Here is a 20,578-nt window from a genome sequence, read left to right as displayed (position 1 = left end):
CAAATGGGTAGCATTTAACTATGTTGTATCCTTTGATAAAGAAATACAAATACCGTCAATTCAAGAGTTTATTTTTAGAGGGAGAGGGGTGCAGGGCACAGGCCTTCTGGGATAGGTAGTGAAGTCTTTGTTGTGATCTGGGCAGTAATTCTATAAGAACATTTTCTTTATAAGTTATTTGTGTGATTTCTTAGTCATGTTGTGTCTTACCATCAGTAGACTTTATAGTTTGAGTAAGAAGATAACACAATGAAGCATTTGCTATCCAGACATGAAGACCTGAGTTTGATCTCTAGAATCAACCTCAAAAAGACTGGGCATGGATGGTACTGTCCATTTGTAACCCCTGTGCCAGGGAGACAGAGACAGATAGACCCCTAGGTGTCGCTGGCCAGGTAGCCTAATGGATATTATGATGAGTATATGTCCTTATTATGCACAGTTAGAATGTCCTCCCCCAGAGCGTTTTGTTTTGGACAGCATAAATGGCAGGGTGCATGGGTAAGCAGGACAGAAGAAGCTAATGTGTCCGTGTCGACCAAGCCAGCTCCTGGGGAGGACTTGAATCTCAGAAAAATATTTCACATCACATCCTCTCTCTCCTAGATTCTGCTTTAACCCCAGCAGTTCATCCTGTACCATCGTATCTGATTGCTCTGGGTGTAATCAGTGTATCACTGTCTCTCTCCTTCATAATGTAGATGAAAGCCTTTAGCCATTCAGTTGCTCACACTATCATCAGCGTCTTGAGATGTTTAGTGAGTCTTTGGGGAGTCTGCCCTGCTCACTGTGTGCAAGTCAGCCTCGGGTGCAGAGGTACTCATCTTTGCAGCATGCCCCAACATGTCCTCTCTTTGGTCAGCCTAGGCTACCATCATATGACCTTGACCAAGAGATCTCAGCCATCTTACCAGAATCTCTAACACGTTATTGGCAGGCCAGCCTGTGCATGTTCTCATGACAGTAGCAGAGACCCTGGGGACTAGAAATGAGCCTGCCCTCTATGATGAGGACCTTTGTCCTCCCATTTGGTAACATCCAGTTAACCAAACGGAGACAAGGAGCTGAGGGCAGAACCAGTGGAGAAAGGCAGCACAGTGAGGAGAGAGGGTGAGGCTACAGGCGCCTGGTGATGGATATGCTGGTGCCATGGACCCGGCAGTGCATTTGGAAGTGGTACTAGTTAGAAGCAGTAAGCATTGCTGTTACTTATAAACCACAGTTACAGTGCCTGTGAGATACAGAAGGTGAGGATCAGGTACGGGAATAAAGGAAGCATAATTCTTTTACTTCCTCTTAAGATTTTCTGGTGCAGTTAGAGAAGGAACCCTTATGTGGAAAAGAAACCTATGTGTAATGATCTCTGTTGAGTATTTCTTTTCTGGTTTTTGTTTTCCCCAGACATCTCAGACAGCATCCTTCTCCTGGCCGTGTGTAACATTCATTCTCTGATTTATTCTTAGGATTGGTTTTGGAATCTTTCTTAGCGAAGGCTTAATGAGGGAGATACAGACTAGAATCTATAGTAAGGGTTTTTGTAAGGCAAGAAAGTCAAATGTGGGATTGGCTCTTGGGGGCCTTAGGAGAGCTACAGTTTTTACTCTGTTTTTCAATGTAGGCTCTCCAAAAAACAGTGGTTTACAGCAAATATGTAGTGTGCTTAGTTATGTAGATGGCAAAATAATATTAGTAATTATAATTAATGTCCGTCAGAATAAAAAATTAAAGTCTCTCTCCATGGAGCACAGCATCATATGTGAATTCAGCGTGTGCACTTTTACTCTTTACCCTGTAGAAATAAAATTCTGCTGTATATGTGCTTATCAAATTCTTTTCATTATGTGCACATCAAAAAAGTAAACACACGCTAGTCGCCTAACTTGCACTGTGTATTGTACTAAACATGTAGGTTAAAGTTGAGTTTTGCTCATTCTCTGACTTTAGAAGCTACCTCCAGAGTCAGATAAGATTTCATGTACTTCCTCTCAATTGTATTGTTTTGTTTTCCTGAACTGTAAGGGAAAAGGACTCAGGTTTTGCTTTCCGGCAGCTGTTTCCATTTGCCTGTGTTTGAAACTGTTAGATATCAACTCGAAAAGAACCTGAAAATGTGGCAAGAATTCTCTGGCAGCATCAATGACTTCAGGTGGAGCCAAGACTGTGCAAAAAGTCCTGATGAGTGCGGCACAGTGGCCAAGACCGTGTTGGAGATAAACAGGTCCAAGTCACGATAATGGCTTGGGACCGCCTTTGCTGGGACCCCTGCCAGGCTATCGAACTCTGCGTGTCTGCTTCTCAGTCTGTAGTTGTAACATCATCAGAGGACCTCTTGAGCAGGGCTGCTGGAAGTGAGAAATATGATCGTCCTTGGTAGAGGGATTGATATAAGGGCCCTGTCAGTGTCACACGAGTGCTGGTCCCTGGTCATTTGATATAGCTGCTCCATTTTACAGACCTTGAAATGGAGATGTAGCTCTTAGGGGAAAATATTGAAAATCCTGAAGATTGACTCAGTACGTGTTTGTAGATGGAGAGCACAGTATCATCCATAGAAAGGTTTAATCCCGGCATACAGTGTCTAAAAGCATTTCTCAACTAACGTAAGCTTGCAGATTTTCAAGTTCAGTTGTACACTGATAAAGTTTTTTTGACAGCCCATCTCTTCTTGCTCGACAGCGTAAAATGATGATTATCTCAATAATGTCAGGAGAAATTTTTTCATTAAAAATTGAACTCACTTTATTATTTGTGAACATTGTCACAAAAATTTAGGACAAGGCAGGGAAGGAAGAAAGACTGAACCCACCAAGGTTTTTAGGGTGCTTATGTTGGGTGTACAGAGCTTTCCAGAACACTTGGATTTTCTTCAAAAAGTTTTCAGCCTAGAGGAGGAAACAGATCATGTATGTTTAAGATGTTGGCAACAGTAGTAGCAGTTGTCATTTATGAGTGTTTAGAACATACAAGGTACAAAAGCAAGTAAGCAAGCAAGCAAGCAAGCAACAAACATACAATTGCCCATTTGATCCTCAGGGAAACTGTCAGATTGAAGACATCTGAACCCCTGACAAACACCAGGCACCATAAAGGAACCAAGTGACAAGTCAGAACCCAAAGCTAAGGTCCTGATTTTCAAAGCTGAGAAGCTGAGGTGTGGCTTGACCTCCTTAGGGGGTAAAGAAAGGGTGGTGGGCTGGAATGATGTGTGTCACAGTATCCAGGATTACTGTGTACTCTGGAGCACGACCGCATACTCTTTCAAGTAAACCACACGTATCTTTATAGATAGCCATGCCTAGAAGTCCTGAATGTAAGTTAATGTAAGTTATTGCTTACTGTGATAATATACACTGAAGACTCCAGAAGTCAAAGATTCTAAATAAAAGATAATTGTACTGAATATTTTGGGGGCTTTCCTCAGAATTTACTAGCATTTTGAATTAATGACTCTAGTGCATAGCATCCTGTCTGAGTTGACAGAGATATGTATCTGTGTATACATACACACACACACACATATATTCCTCAGTATGATGAACAGCAGTGTTAAGAACAGGATTCTGCACATAGGAGAGCCTCAGGTGGCTTTTCCTCAGGAGCCTTGGTGTTCTTTGCCTGATAATCTGCCCTTTGAGATGAACCCCAACTTTATTTTTTTCTTTCTAAAAAAATTAGTTTTTTTTATGTCAGTAAATCACCTAATGAAATTTCCTTCAAGAAAGTAAAGTCTTATAAAGTCTTAGGCTGGGAGAGATGTGAAATCTGACAAGATCGTATTGGGGATGTGCTCTAGGAAAGCAGGTATTTGGGGCTAGTGAAAGATTGAAGATTGTCAGTGGTCTAAAGAACTTAGTTCCTGCCGTTTGAGGGTAAGGTGTAAGTGTGGATTTGAGAAGAGATGAAGGTTTGCATAGAGGCCAGAGAGGAGTTGTGCAAACAAATGTAATGTCCTTCAGCTGTGGTACTGTAATATCAGAGTCAGCTAACACAAAGAAAAAGAAAGGCTGTGGCCGTGGTTCCTACGCTATCTCCATTCTTTTGAGAACTGTGTCACAGCTGTAGTTTTGATCTAGAATATTCCCTAATTCCCTTGGTGCCAAGCCCTTGGGGTATTTGGAAGTGAGGGCTTAGTGGGAGATTTATTTCATTCACTTTTGTTCTCTCAGATGGGCTTGTAGAACTCCAGTCTCTTCCCTTCACCATCCTTGCCCTAAGGTAAGCAGTTTTACTTACAGCTGTGTTGTCCTGCCTTGCCACAGCCCCAAACCATGAAGCAAAACAACTCTGAATTGAAACTTAAGAAACTGTGAGCCAAAACAGACCTTTCTTGTTTATAGGTTAAATGTCTCAAGTATTTTGTTACAGTAGCAGAAAATTAACAAAGTCAAGTTACAATGGCTGGCAGTGGGGAAAGTGACTGTGGGAGTAACCAAGTGGTTGCATTTTGAACCAGAAGCAGAGATATGCAATTGGTCAGGAGCCAGGCTCAGGCTTTTATAATAAACCTCTAGCTAGAATTATCAGAAGGTTATAGGTTAATGTCTTAGGGTTTCTATTGTGGTGGTGAAACACTATGACCAAAAGCAACTTGGGAAGGGAAGAATTTATTTCTTCTTTAAACTCTCAGGTCACGGTCCATCACTGAGGGAAATCAGGACAGTAGCTCAAGGCAAGAACTGAAGCAGAGGCCATGGGAGAATGCTACCTATTAGCTTGCTCTCATGGCTTGCTCAGCCTACTTTCTTATACCCCGGGACCATTTGCCTACGGTTGGCACCGCCCACAGTGAGCTGGGCACCCACATCAATCGTTAAACAGACCTACCTGTGGTCAGATACTCAACTGAGATTTCATCTTTCCAAATGACTCTAGCTTGTGTCAAATTGATACAAACAAACAAAAAACTAACCAGAACGAAGAAACACTTTCAGCAATCTAAGGAACTTCCACTAGATTCCACTTCCCAGAGGATGCACTACCTACCAGCAGTTCCACCCTTATGGTCAAGACTTTGATGGACACTTGGAGAACACAGTTTATATCTAAAACCTAGCAATGTTTGAAGTGAGTGGACAGGAGAGACAATAGAGTGAGTTCAGAGAGGAGAATGATCAGACTGTTTGTCAGTATTTGGGGGTGGGTGAGGTAAACTAGAATTCTTTTTTTTTTTTTAAAGTTCAGTTTCATTTTTCTTTTGAGTCATTTAAAAGTATATACTACTTATGTACTATGTAATGTACGTAACTAGTAATGTAATTGGGTCATTCATTCATTCATCCACTCATTTATTCACCAGTGTATTTCTGTTACAGTGCTTTATGATCTCTGTGGCCGGCTCTCTTTGTAGTCCTGCTGGCTTTAACTTAGCCTTGGTTAACATGAAACATGTCCGTACACTGGAACTTCATTGATGACACACTTGAAAATTCTGTTTGAGGGGGAAATGCTGATGCTATTGTTTGTCTTCAGTGCCTTTATGCTTCATCTGAGAGTCACAACTCTGTGTGTGCTGTGTGCTGTGTTCATGTGTGCATGTGTGTACATGCGTGGGAAGGTTAGAGAGCAACTTCATCAGGAGCTCATCAGGAGCTGTCCCTGTCCCTTCAGAGATAACCTGGGGCTTTCTCATTAGTCTTGGGTGGCTGGCAAGCCCCACGGAGCCTCCTGTCTCCATACATACCACTGTGCCTGGTGGCTCCTTACTTGGGTGCTGGAGATATGAACCTAGGTTCTTATGTTGACAGAGCCATCTCCCCAGCCCCCACAAGTATATTCTTAATGCAAAACTTGGAGTGGCTTGGCACTAATACCTAAGGGGGTTTTTATGTGTTTTTTGTTTGTTTGTTTGTTTGTTTGTTTGTTTGGTGTTTTTGTTCTTTTTACCTTAGTGTGATTTTACAGAAAGCTGGGCACCTGCAGTGAATGCTGGCAGAATCCATCACATTACTGCTGAGGTGGCATTTCTGCTGGGCTTTAATGTTAATATTTTGATTAACTTTTTCTTCAAAAGAAATGTCACACAGCCCACATGAGTTGTTTAAAATCCCCAGTACCACATTAAAATGAAAGTGAAGTTAAACAATTTCCCTTAACTCAATTTGTTCTACACTCAACAGCACTGGACTCAGCTGCAAAAAACACTGATTGGCAGTACCCAGTTTGTGTTCAGGTTTCATAAAATGTATTTGAACAATTAAACTCATCTATACATAAAGTCACAAACTTAATTAAATATTTTCCACTGACAGATATCAACTTATCAAATTATGTCTAAATTTATTACAGTTTAATAAAATTAAAAATTCAGTTCTTAAACTGCGCTTGTTACATTGTAAGCTTTGAATAACTGTGTTGCTACCAGCGGCTGCCCTGTTGTACAACTGAAGATCGTTCTTAAACTACACACATAAGTAGTGTGTCTGTGTGCTGCTTTTATAACTTCTCAAGATGCTGTCACTGTAGAGTCAGGCTGTGTTATTGAAGCCTTTCCTGGCTACTTTTCTATTGGTGTGAAGAATTGTCATGACCAAAGCAACTTATAGAAGAAATAGTTTATTGAGGCTTACAGTTCTAGAGAGTGAGTTTCTGGCCATCATGGCGGGGAGCATGGCGGCAAGCAGGCAGGCATGGTGCTGAAGCTAAGGGGCTTACATCTGGTCCACAAGCATGAAGCAGAGAGAGAAAGCTAGAGAATTAACTGCAATGGGGTGAGCTTTCAAAACCTCAAAAGTCTGCCCTCATTAATACACCTTCCCCATGAGGCCACACCTCCTGAGCTATCCCCAACAGTTTCACAGCTGGAGATCAAGTATACAGAAATGTAAACATATCGGTGTGACTGTTCACTTTTAAGCCTCCACATTACCAAGGAAAAATAGTTCAAAATTTGTGTTTTCAGTTTCAAGGCCAGGGATGCCTTGCTCATAGTAGGGTCGGATAAATGTTTTCTCAGCTACGTTCTGATCCTGCCTTACGATGCGTCTTGAACATCATTATCCTGGGTGTTAGGTCTGGCACCTCTTCTTTCCTTCTTTATGTCCCTTAGCTGGGTTCTTTGCCTCTAGAAGGCACGCACTTCTTCGCTTAAGCACTTTCGTGTTAATACCCCTTTCCCTACTAGCTGCATGTTCTGTGAGAAAAAGAAGGACTTTTGTTCACTAGAGGAATCCCTGATGTATGCGTAATGCACAGTGCAGGCAAGTGTGCACTGTGTAATGGGTAATCTATGGTTACCAGCCTAAGACAAGCAGGGAATATATAATACATAGTACTATAAATAATGGCACAGAGCAAGCATTGACTAAATAACAATAATCATATATGGTCACAGTGCAGGCCAAGCTCAGAATATGTAATAGATACTGCATAGCTAACAGCCCTGACTAGAAGAATATCCGATCCTGACCTATATTAAAGGTAAGAGACTTATTCAGGTCAAGGGAACAGAAATATTTTATTTTATGGATTGTCTACAATAGAAGTATGCAGGAAGCACTTATGCAACTGAGTCTCTTCTTGGCTTCTTGTATTGCTTTCTCTGTGTTCACTTTCCTGGAATATCTATTGCCTCTTCTTTGTGCATGTTATATAAGGCACCATGCTGAAGACAAAGATGGAATTGTGAAATGCTTTAAGGAGCAGAGACGTGCACAGAGCAAAGACGGTTGGATGCAGAAGCGGCATCTCCTGGTGTTTCAGGACAGCCAAACAAACCCACCCCTGCAATTATGAAAGAGTAATGAGCCTGCTCCACAGCATGTGGAAACATAATTAGAAATGGACTGTGGGCCAGCAGACCAGGTGTCGGGTCATTATCTAAATCATAAAGTTGGAAGGCATGCCATTAAAGGTTACTAGTTTGGAAAAGGGTAGATTAGAATGCAAGAGTCTTAGGAGGTAAGAGTTTTTTCAATTTGTATGGCACTTTAGAAACCCTCCAGCATGTAACTTTTCATGGAAGTGTAATGTGCACACAGAAATGTGCACCTGAGGGCACAGCTCAGGGAGACACAACTTGATGGATTTCCGCATCAGTCAGGAAGTGCATCTTCTTGATCAGAATCCCTGGGGGCTGCTCTCTTGCTACTTCCTCTTCATCTCCTGACCCCTGACCCTTGTTCTGACACACAAGTTTCTCCTCATTTTGTACTTTACATAATGGAGAAAGTGTGTGTGTGTGTGTGTGTGTGTGTGTATGTGTGTTCGTGTTCGTGTTCTAGAGGGTGAGTTTATGACCATCATAGCAGGAAGCAGGGAAGCAAGCAGGCAGGCATGGTGTGTGTGTGTGTGTGTGTGTGTGTGTGTGTGTGTGTGTGTTTAGGCCAGTGGTCACCCTTAACAGTCTTTCCTTAAAAACTGCGTGCATACTTTGTTTTGTGAGGCAGGGTCTGGAACTGAGGCTTGCTAATTCAGCTAAGGTAGGGCCAGGGTTCTTTTATCTTTACCTCCCTGGCACAGGTATTAAAGCATACCCCATAATGCCTGGCCTTTGTTTTTTTGTTTGTTTGTTTTTGTTTGTTTGCTTGTGTGTTTAGGGGATCTAAACAATTTCTCATGCTTTTATGGCAAGTACTTCACTTACTGAGGGATCTCCTCAGCCCCTATTTAGGAAAATGTCTATGAAAGTACATGTTTGTGTGAGTGTGCGTTTGTCTGCACTCGTGTACATGCCTAATTTTACTCAGATTAGGCGTTGGGGAAATGGATCAAAGGGTAACGTGTTTGTCTCGCAAGCGTGAGGATCTGAATTGAGATTCCTAGCACCGATGTAAACGCATGTGATGGTGCATGTCTGTAACCCTAGCGTTGGCGGTGGGCTGGTGGGGAGGGGAGAGAGAAGGGGAGAGGGAACAGAGATGCAGGCCAGTCCCTGGAGCCCACTGGCCAACCAGTCTAGCCAGTCGTTTGAGCTTTGTGTTCACTGAGAGATGAGAATCTGTCTCAAAAGGTAAAATGGAAACAACAGTGGAGGGCACTCAAGGTCAGCCTCTGCCCCTGCCCTGCCCCCGATAATATGAAAAATATGAATAAATAAATAAATAAATAAATAAATAAAGTTTTACAAAGTTAGATGAGGCCATGGGGTGGTGCATAATATTCGTTTCTCAGTGATACGCCTTAGTGCACTTTTCCTATCCGCACACCCAGATCCACTAAGTTTTCACTAAGTTTCTCAGTCTTTGAAGTCTCACCCGGCAGGGCCGCCATGGCTCAGGTCACCATTTATTTACTTTGGACCGATCTTTCTCTGTCTACTGGACGCTTGTGTCTGTCATGCTCTTATCCCCATCTCTGGCTTACTTTTCTGCAGATTTGTTCATAGTTTTCTTAATAATTTCAAGGAGCTCTATATAGAACACTCACCCAATGATAATTTTTGTCAGCTCTGTAAAAAAAAAAAAAATTTACCATGATTTTTGCCCCCTTTTGTTTTCAGCCAAGTTTTAAATTTCACAAGGCAAAGTTCACTAGATTTTATTATTATTATTATTATTATTATTATTATTATGGCCTTCTGCTTTGTGTGTCTGTTTGGCAAGAAAATACACTGGAAGCTTGAGACAGGCAGACATGCCTGGGGTGGGCGAGACCTTAATGTGAAAAATGCAGTTACATGGCAATTGAAATTCAAACGAAAAGTGGCATGAGCATTGTAAGTCAGCAAACGTTTACGCATAATCTACATCTACCTTTTTTTTTTTTTTTATACTCTCCACTGTAATTGGAAGGGATTTTTGTCCTGTGCCTGTTTCCCCTTGTGTTGTGTAATTTGAGGTTCTAACATCTCAAATGATTTTTTGCTTTTTTCAATTTTAGATTGCAAATTATAACCCGTTTCCTGCACCATTGCTGGCGCCCAGCGATCCATGTCAGAAGTACTTCCAGGTCAGAGCGATCCATGTCAGAAGTACTTCCAGGTCAGATATGATTCTATATACTTCAACACGCAGAAACGGTTGCACGTCAAAGCTTGATAAAGTGTGCGGTAGAGGGTTATTTTACTTAAACTCCTGTTTTACTAAAATAGCATTTTAACATTCTCAATGTTCTTTATACTTATAATAGAAAAAGTATTTAAAAAAATAAAAGGTCATTTGAATTAACCACATGGATATTGTTATTTACCACCAATGTCATGTAAAGAGGTTGTAGTTGATTATAGCAGGAAATTCAACTCAATTTTCACCACCTGGCATTGTATGTTGATTATTGCCCTGTGGGCAGAAGACAAGGTATTGCTGTTGAGTCTTGTAAACAGCTTCTCTGGTCATAGGGTTTATCAAGACAAGAGTTCCCCAAATCAGGGTTCTCCATGACCCTAAATCTGATTACTTCCAGGCCTAAAGAAGACTACCTTGATTTTATTGCATGTCCCTCTTTTTATGTTGTGGCAGATGCTACTCTACACATAGTGTGGGATGGGCTTTAATTCTGGACCTCACAGTGATAGAAGAAGCAAGCAGTTGCAGTGACCTTTGAGTTGAACTCAGAGCTAAGTGCCAAACAGTACGTAGCTTCTGTTTCCCTGGAAAGGTACCTGTTCTGAGTTTTTAAACCAGTTAGACTTAGCCATGGGTCAGTGTCTAAGTAAGTCTAAAGTTAACCTTATCATTAAATAATTTCAAACCTCTTTCTCTGTTACATAAAACTCTGTATTATGTTTCCACAGAGAGGTTAAAAAAACAACAACAACAAAGTGAACACTGAACTTGCTATTAGTATATAAAGGGAAGAAATTTATTTTAAGGTTCATTTATTTTTATTCTATATGTATATATTTGTTTACGTGTATGTATGTATGTATATCACATATGTGCCTGTTGCCTGCAGAAGTCAGAAGAAGGCATGGGAAACCCTGAAATTATAATTACAGATGATTGTGAGCTACCGTATGGGTGCTGGGAATAGAATCCAGGTCCTCTGGAAGAGCAAATGCTCTTAACCACCAAGCCATCTCTCTAGCCCCTCTAAAGCCACTTTTACTAAGAAAAAACTGTAGAGAAAATAGTATAAAACTTAGCTCCTGCAGGAGAACCAGGTTTAGAGCTGATTCTTAGAGGCCCCTAAATATGCTGCCATGGTTGAAGAGGGAATGGGTTTTAAATAAATACATATTTAAATACATATGTTAATTCTAGAAACTCAAAACAAATACATATGTCTTTTTAAAGTTGGGTAGTGGTAGTGTATGCCTTTAATCCTAGCTCTCAGAAGGCAGAGGCAGGCAGATTTCTGTGAGTTTGAGGCCAGCCTGGTCTACAGAGTGAGTTCCAGGATAGCCAAGGATACAGAGAGGAAACCCTGTCTTGAAAAATCAAACAACTAAACAAATAAAGAAACAAAATAAAATAAAAGAGATTTTAGGTAATCTTAATGGGATTGTTGCTACTCCCCAGGAGGTGCATGGGATGGAGGGTATTTTAATTAGGATTTTTCTGCTGTGAAAGACTATGAAGAAGACAAGTCTTACAAAGCACAACATTTAATTGGGGCTGGCTTTCAGGTTCAGAGGTTCAGTCCATTATTATCAAGGCAGGAACATGGCAGCATCCAGGCAGGCATGGTACAGGAGGAGCTGAGAGTTCTACATCTTCATCTGAAGGCTGCTAACAGAATACTGGCTTCCAGGCAGCTAGGATAAGGGTCTTAAACCCCACACCCACAGTGACACACCCACTCCAACAAGGCCATACCTCTTAAATTAAATCTTCTCAAGTAGTACCACTCCCTGATGACTTAGCATTCAAATATAGGATCCTGTGGAGGCCGTTATTATTCAGATCACCACAGTAAGGTACAGAAACAGTTATCAAACTTAATTTTAAAAGAAAGCTAGTACTCTCGGGTGTTGATGTAGCAGATACCAACATTTAGAAGAAAATCAAGTGTCTTATTTCCATGATGTATCTTGTTCTAAGCTCCAACCCTAGAAATTCACATGGCAACTGGTGAGGGGAAATCCGTCCGACATCCATCTGGGATGAGGTCTGCCTTCAGTCCCATCTTCCAGCTCCAGGGGGCTGTGATCACAGGCCAGCTTTTCAAAGCAAGCCTTCTAGATTTTATATTGTCATCTGTCTAGAAAATTCCTGTTTGTCTTTGTAGACTGAGCTCAGAAGTTCCTCTGGGCAGGTCTCAGGACACAGCAAAGTAAAATGATTTTCCTGTTTCACAGATTTTGCTGTTTGTTTTTTCTTAATGTTATTTCCATTTGGAATTGGCTTGAGAGTCAGCGGATCGGTTGCTCAAGAAAGCATGCAGTGTTCCTCTTCAGCAGGCCTGCTTTCTCCGTCCACATCAGTGTTCCCGCAATTGCGCACTGACTGTGTTCACCAGACATGACCATGGAAGTTCAGAGTGTCATTAGAAATAAATTCTAAATAATAAATAAATTCTCTAAAAGACACAGAGGCTTTTCCAAAGCATGGATGTAGCCTTAAAATGAACAAAGATTCCTTGGGATAGGAATCACATCTGTATAATTTTCTAATTCTCACTGAGATGCACCCGTTCCGCATTGTATTTCCCAAGCAGCCACTCAGTACAACCACAGGGTGTGATATTTTTCTTCTTAGCCACCAGTGGCTTCCTGCCCATCCCTCAATCTAATCCAGCTGTCCCTTCTCTAACCTTGTATATCCATCTCAAATACCGTGTTGTGATAAGAGTTTCCTTACCCACTTCAGACACGATGAGTTTGTGCAATCATTTCCTCTCTCGCTGTCCAGATCATGTTGCTCCTTAAAAAACATGTCATATTCATTTCTATAACTGACAAATAGAAGTTATGTACATTCCCTATGTCAAACATACTGTCTAAAATGTATTACTTATTAATGACTAACCTGTGCTAAATAAGGTCTCAGTTTCTTCGTCTGTTCTGCGGGTCTCCGATCTCTTAAATTCCCTTGCATTGTTGAACAGAGCTAGTCCTCGGGCAGTTTGGGAGCAAAGGGCACAGGAAACCCTCAGGTGGGTAAGGCATAGAAGCTAAAACAGCTTTCTCATGGACTCAAGGAGTCAGTCTGTGAAATCCCTTTCCCAGCTCTACAGTAGTCCATGGTACTAACTAACCCTGCCTTCTCCCTGACCCTGTGGCCCGGCTTGCCTTCTCCTAACTTTGGCCTCTGTTCACAGAGGGCCTCTTACCACCCCTGGCACATTGAGGGTTTGGTTTTGTAGATAATACCAGGAAACCGCTTTATTTTGCCTCTCCCTCCCTAAAAGGAAGAGGGGGTGGAAAACCTAAGTTTATTTCATTTCCTTTGTACTTTGAGGCATAGTTCAAAAGGCAACATTCCGCAGGGTAGAAAGTTTTACTCTTAATTTCTCAGTAGGAATAAAATTTTGTGGCAGAAAAGAAAGAAATATGAAAGAAATATGCATGTTTTCTTCCAGTGGGGGGTACACTGTATGCTCTTTGGTGTATGTGTTAACCCCACCCCATGTCATGGGAGAGAAAGGGCAGTCTGTCTGAAGAAAGGGGAGCTTGTCATCTTAGATGGAGCCTAGAAGTCTCCACAAAAAAAAAAAAATTATGGGCGGCCACTTCTCATACTTCTCATTGTGGGATCCAACCCAGGTCTTCACCAGTTAGATCTCTGGGTTAGCGGAAGGCCTCCATGGCTGGCTATACCTGTGTTGGGGCCCTTAGGTGGAAGAGGCTGTCTTTATGGGATTAAAAAGGCTCAGGCTTACTTAGTCTTGATAGGCTTTATACAAAAGATACTTTTGTTCTAGATGAAGCTATTGTAGTTGCAAAAAAGTTCAAGATTTATGCAAGATAAACAGATACATCATTGTGCTGGCCTGAGAAACCCAGAGTTATCAGATTTAGGCTCAGTCTATTGCAGGGATCTGAGCATTGCCTTCCGTTCATCTTTTCTCTCTGCCTTCTCATTTGTTAGACTGATAGTTTTGTTCACTGTTACAACATGTCTAAAGCAGAGTAGTGGGGGAAAGATGAAATGAATGAGAGGGAATGGGTGCCGGGAAGGTTTTCTTCCCCAAGAATGTATTAACAGGAAAGGGAGGAAGACGTGTGTGTCAAAGGTAACAGTTATTTCTCAGGGATACAGGAGAATCATGACACTTGTTTTTGTCACTCTCTTAAATCTAAGCTTGGTTGTATCTCTGAAATAGAAATTGATCCCCTTGAATTAGTGCTGGGCCTTTGTATTAGTTACTTTTCTCAGGTTGTGATAAAATACCTAAAACAAGGGAGGGAATGAAGGGTTTCCTCTGGCTGTCAGTCTGAGGACGAGATCCATCACTGCAGGAGTCATGGCAGCAGATGATGGATACAGTCCCTCTGCAGCCCGGAAGTGGAGAGAGCCCTGAATGTTGATGCTCACAACACTTTCTAGTCAGTCCAGGGCCCCAGGCCCCCAGGCCCTGGAATAGTGACTGAATATGACCACCATATTTAGTGCAGATCTCCATGCCTACACAACCTGGGAAAGTCTCTTATAGATCTGAACAGAGATTTGTCTCCTAGCTGACATTAGACTTTGTCAAATAGACAATACTATTAACTGTCAGTCACAGTCTGACTGGACAGTGTTATTAGAGAGTCATGGTGGGTGTGCTAGCTAGTCACGAATCCCAACGAAAATCCTTCTTGGAGTGGAAGGCCTGTCCTTGTGGCCACTGGCATTGTGTGTTCATCTTCACCAGCTGTGCTTACCCTGTTTAATGCTGTCTTCCTGGACTGCAAGAGTCTGCTGAACAGTAGATGCTTGATAAATACTTTATGAATGAGAAAATAGATTCACAAGGATGCCAGAGTTTATAAAAAGGAAATTCTGGTAATATATATTAAAAAAAAATGGGGGAGGAGGAGGAGGAAGAACAGGGCATGATAGTAAACTCCCTGTCCCATCACTTGGGTATAGGTGAGTAGCTCACAGTTATGGTTATCCTTGACTGCAGAACAAGTGTGCGACCATTCTGCTCTCAATAAGACCCTTCCTGAGACTATAAGAAATAAATACTAGCATGGAGTTGATTAAAGTCACAAGCTATCGATTGTAGTCTGAGCATGGCTCCAGTGTTGAAAATGACAGGCTGAAGAGTCCTAAACATTGACAAGAGAGATGGAAAGAAGCCGAGATTATAGTTCAAGAGAGGATGTGCCGTCTTTTCATTTTTATAGACAGAGAATATCCGTTTTCTCTGAACTTACTAAAGTGGTATGATGTGCTTTCCTAGTCTATTCAATTTTCTTCCCTTCCATTTTACTAAAGGTGCGGGTGCCAGATGTGTTAAAGGCAAGGATTAGAGAAGGCCCAGAGTTGGATTAGTGGATATCACAGAAGTAACCAGAACATTCATGTACATTCAGCAGACCTTTGGCTGGGCCTCCCGGGGCTCCCACATGGAGGCACGAGGTTCAGTCGGCTGGCTTCTGAGGACCAGTCATGTTTGAGAGAGGAATACAGCAGCCAGCTCTGTCACAAAACATCCACCGGCTGCTCTCTGGTCTCTGGAGTTGTGGCAGATTTCAGCAAGAATTTCCTTGAGCTGAGACCAAAGAAGCAAGACAAATTGACCTAGATATTAGATTGAAGGGCTTCATTTAACTCCTGCTCAGCTTCTGTGTGTGGGTAAAGCTGAGATAATGACCATTGATCCCCATTTCCAGAAAAAATGAACCTTCTGTTAACTGAACAGTAGTAATCGGCTGCCTAGACTTTTATTTAGGATAGTAGGTATTAAGACAGGCTCTTGCTGTAACCCAGGCTGGATTGAATCTCACCATATAGATCATGCTGCTTGCAAACTTGTGACAATCCTCCTGCCTCATCCCTTGAAGTGTTAGATTGTAGGCATGTCCCATCACAGTTGACTGAAATTTTATTTCTTGAGATGTTAATGAAACACATGCTCTCTTAGTGTTACTTACAACCTAACCTACAGATATCTGTTGTTATATTCTGCCATGCTGGTTGCGGACGCCACGGTCTTGTAGGGAAATACAGCAGGATAAAGATGAACATTTGAAACTGAGTGAGTAGAGAGATCAAAAGAAGCCAAGATTATAGTGCAAGAGAGGACATGCCGGCCTTTCATTTCTATAGACAGAGAATATTCATTTTCCTCCAAACTTACTAAAGTGTACCAGAGATGTTTTCATAAAGACCCAGGGAGTGGAGGCCAGGAGCCCTGGAGTCCTGCCTGGAGAGATCTTTACAAAGAGGCAGTGTCTACTGTGACTCACAGAAGAGTGGAGTTTGCTAACGGGGAAGGAGGACAAGAACGTGTAGAGTCAGAGCATTGCTTGCTTCTGTCCTTGGCGTGTCAGGTGTGGACAGCTTATTCTTCCAAACCTTTGGCCTTCTGACTCCAGGGCTCCTGAGCCTTGACTCTGCCTAAGAACCATCCACAGGACACTGCACCCTCGCAGTCCCGGTCCTGGCCTAAAAGCGTCCAAATCACTGGGGTTCTTTTAAGGGGTAGATAACACTTCTTTGTCCCTTTGTTCCTTGTACTTCTAATCCTGTGATCTTTTCTTCTCCCAATTCCTTACCCTTTTGTGACTTTGTCCCACTCTAGATCCCAGGGTCCATTTCCCTCTGTGGTATTTCCTTCTCTTCTCCCTCTTCATGTATGTATCCTTGCTAGGGAAGGCCCACTGTGTCCATCTCTTTTCTTATCGCCCGGACTGAACTTCTTAGCAAATGCTGTTCTATCTTGCCAGCCCTCCCTCTCAATGAAACCCAATCAAGACCCCCATTGCTTCCTGGACCCCACCCGTCCTCACGCTGGTGTCTTTTCCTACTCGATTCTTCATGGCATGTCTTATACAGGTCACTTTCCACCCACTTGTGTCATTGCTCTGGGGCTGATACGGTGGAAGTCAGCCTATTGTTTAGGTCACTGGGTTCAACTCAGTCTTGCCCCTAAATCCTGTGGCTGATGAGCACCTACCTCCATCAGTATGGCCTGGTCAAGAGGGATGGGATAAGAACTGGAAGTCAGTCAGACTTTAAGTGACCTTTCTCAGTCCTTCTGTCCTCTCTTAGTTGTCTTGACTGGCCTATTGCAGCAACCTTTGGAATTTTCTGGATGCCTACCCTATAATGAAGCCCTTATAGACCCAGCTTCTTTGTCCCTTTCTTGCCTGCTCAACTCTCCATGTGTCTGCAGTAAGAATCATTTCTACTGCCTAGAACTCGAACACACAGACGTGAGGGGCACAGGTGTATTGTGAGGCACTATGCTGGGCTTCCTGCCAGTGTTCATCAGAATTCTCTATCAACCAGGCATATTGAACCCATTTCTCAGAGAAGTAATTTGTCCTAGACTCGGTGTACAAGAAGCCTAGGCAGATTGTTAGCATTCGCCCTCACTGATGTTGGGGGTCTGTGGTCTTAACTTTATCACCTTTCACTTTGGGAGCCTCTTTCCCATAGCCTCATGCTTTCTAGAACTGTCCTTGGTAACCTTAAGCTATTTCATGATCTGTCCTAGCTGATGCGCTAACTCCCATAAGCAATCCTCCACCTCTAGGGATTAGCCTGTGTGCTTCCTTCTAAAGCCAGCCCTTCTGTTTTGTCTGTGAGTGGGTGGGATAGGCAATCAGTTGAGGAACTGGGAGAGGAGGTATATTCTCAGACACATCTTCCTACTTCTGAATGTTGACATTTCAGCAAGGAATCCTTAAGCTGCCTGTCTTCTGACTAGAAACATTTTTGGTTATGAGTGAAAGTAGACTAGAATGTTTTCCTAGTAACATTCTCAGGGTTCAATACCTAACATTATAAAACAGCCTCCTAGAAACTTCTGCCATGCCTTTTGGGAAACTACTTAGGCTCCTCTTTCTCGTAATACCCAAGAGTATAAAAGTAACTCCCTATGCCATAGATAAGTCTTGAGAAAAACTTTATGTGGGTTTGTAGTCTGTCATTTTTGAAATGTAAAAATTAATTGACAGAATATTGTTTAAAAGGAAAAAGCACTGTAATTTTTATTACTTTAAAACAAGACACCAGAGCTCAGGATTGGAATGCTGCCTAAGGAAGCAGTGGTCTTTATAACTAATAGCCTTGAAGGAGAGGATCCAAAGTCTGACCACTGGGCATTACAGTCCTTAACTGTCTCATGGGCCACGTGAGCATCTGTTACTAAGGAATGCCTGCAGTGAATGGGTACTTCAAGAAACTGTGACAGCTCTTTCTAAAATGGCCAACCCTGTGTATATTGATGATACAAAGATGCCTCTCAGCGCCCCATCACAGGGATATTCTTGCCCATACCTCTATGAGGATCCTTGTTTGCCCAGGACAGGGAGAGGGCGTGGCCAGAATACAATTTCATGAATGGAAGAAGCTGTCCTTGGTCCCTCTGCTACTGCTGTGGAGATCACATAAGTCTGAATGGCCAAGAATCAGATAAGAAGGAAGCCATCGCTCACAGACAGCAGCTTGAGAATCCTTTCTTTCTTCCTAGCAGGAGACATACGAAATAAATCTCTGGTGGTACAAAGAGCGTTTGAGATAAATGCAAGTGTCAGTTCGTTTCCTAGGCATTTTTTGCCACAGCACGTGATGACTGCAAACAGCCAAGCCTGTGTTTTATTTTAATTCAGTAGTATACATTCAGGCTCCTTGGGGGGCTCTAACATGTTGCCTATAGCCCAGGGCTGCATCTCTAGTAATAGTTTTGTTTGTGTATGCATGTGTGAATGCATATGTATACTTGCTTGTGTTCTTGAGAAACGAAGCTGTTTATTCAAAGCTTTTTTGTTTTAATTCTACAAGTAGTAGCACTGTGCCCAAATTAAAGGTGTTCACGAAGATGCTAGCACGTTCTAATGGAGGTTTTCAGAATACAATCTGAAACATAACTAGAGGAAACCGTCATTAAACAATGACCTTTTGGGCTAGTTAAGAATCCTGAAGCTCAGAAAGAATGTCAGAGCAATTTTCTTGTTGATGATGATGTTACCAAAAGAAACTATAGGCTTAAAGCTAAAGATCTGAGGTTGCGGTTTGGAAAGAGGATAGTGTTCAAACTTGTGGCGATTAAAGACTGCTGACCAGATGAAAATACTCAAACACAAATGTGGAAAAACAAGTTCTTTATGCTAAGTAAAAAATGTAGACCCTATGACTTCGCAACTTCTGGGTAAATTAGCTTTTAGGTTTCCACAATAAAGCCTTTCTTTGCTTCTGTTTAACATAGGAATCCATTATGAAATGAAGTAGGTCATTTCCATAAGAAGGTCTCATTGACAGAAGTGTTTGTTCTTACAGTCTTCTGTTAGAAGTGGTCACTCACATTATACTAGCTAAGGTGTTTGGTCATGACCTGTGACTTACAACCAATTTCCTTTCTGTTCCCCACAGCTGACTCAGGTGTTGGCACCTTGGCAGTGTTTATGGCCAGCAGCGGAACCACAGACATTGCAAATCGGAACAGCCCAGCCACACCACCGAATACCCTTAATCTCCGATCCTCCCACAATGAACTATTAAATGCAGAGATCAAACACTCAGATGCCAAGAACAGCACACCCCCCAAATGCAGGAAAAAATATGCACTGACTAATATTCAGGCGGCCATGGGCCTCTCGGATCCGGCTGTACAGCCTCTGCTGGGAAACGGCTCTGCCAACATCAAGCTGGTTAAGAATGGGGAGAACCAGCTCCGCAAGGCTGCAGAACAGGGGCAACAGGACCCCAACAAGAACCTCAGTCCTGCAGCGGTCATCAGCTTAACCTCTGAAAAACTGGAGGTTAAAGATGTCCACCCACAGGAGTCCTCAGGCTGTGAGATTTTGCCCTCCCAGCCTAGGAGAACTAAGAGCTTCCTCAATTACTATGCAGACCTGGAAACCTCGGCTAGAGAGCTAGGGCAGAACCTGGGCCCCTGCCAAGGGGTTGGAGAGGAGAAAGCCCAGCCAGGCCCAGGCCAGGCCCCAGTAGTCATTGGGAATGGGGACTTGCTGCCACAGAAACCAAACAAACCCCAGTCCAGCCCTGAGGATGGCCAAGTAGCCACAGTATCGTCCAGCCCAGAGACCAAGAAAGACCACCCTAAAACAGGAGCCAAAACTGACTGTGCTCTCCATCGGATCCAGAACCTGGCACCAAGTGATGAGGAATCCAGCTGGACGACGTTGTCCCAAGACAGTGCCTCCCCCAGCTCCCCAGATGAAACAGGTACCCCTGGGAATAGGACAACCCCACCTGGTACTTTTCCATTGGTGTTTTTAACCAGCAGTGGAGTAAATCTCTCCTGGCTGTGAGTAGTTGTCTCCAGCTAGAGGAGTAAAGTCAGGCAGTATATGGAAACTATCATTATGCTTCTCAAGCACACTGTGGGCTTGCTTCATTTCGGGTCATCTGTAAGTTGTTCTGGTACACATTTTCATAAAAGAAGTAGCCATTGGTTGTAGCTGTGTCAAATTGTCATCACTGTAGTAGTCATTTGACTGCTAGCGCTTGGGAGAATTGGTCTTGGGTGTTCTGACTAGAAGCATCAAGTTTTGTTAAACTTGATAATAAAAGAAAAAAATAGTTGCCAAGGGCAGGCTGTAATTGAACTAAAAGAACCAACTATTTTGAAATTCTTA

At 42.5% G+C, this 20,578-nt stretch overlaps 1 protein-coding gene across 15 annotated transcripts in view; it reads left to right on the top strand.

Annotated features, from left to right (window-relative positions):
* The window catches only part of Apbb2 (amyloid beta precursor protein binding family B member 2), a 333,919-nt gene that overhangs the window by 154,769 nt on the left and 158,572 nt on the right, over positions 1-20,578 (top strand). For 10 of the 15 annotated variants that reach the window (XM_028765367.1, XM_028765365.1, XM_028765360.1 and 7 more), the window contains 2 exons: positions 9,817-9,917; positions 19,350-20,165. In XM_028765367.1, the coding sequence (XP_028621200.1) occupies positions 9,899-9,917; positions 19,350-20,165 (835 nt within the window). In that variant the 5' untranslated portion in view covers positions 9,817-9,898. The remainder of the gene's footprint in view (positions 1-9,816; positions 9,918-19,349; positions 20,166-20,578) is intronic. The other 5 variants (XM_028765368.1, XM_028765366.1, XM_028765361.1 and 2 more) reach the window with 1 other exon arrangement.

Source organism: Grammomys surdaster, unplaced genomic scaffold, assembly GCF_004785775.1.
Source record: "Grammomys surdaster isolate TR1022 unplaced genomic scaffold, NIH_TR_1.0 150, whole genome shotgun sequence".
Taxonomy (NCBI): domain Eukaryota; kingdom Metazoa; phylum Chordata; class Mammalia; order Rodentia; family Muridae; genus Grammomys; species Grammomys surdaster.
Note: the sequence above shows the minus strand (reverse complement) of the source record. Positions and strands in the feature narration are given on the sequence as shown.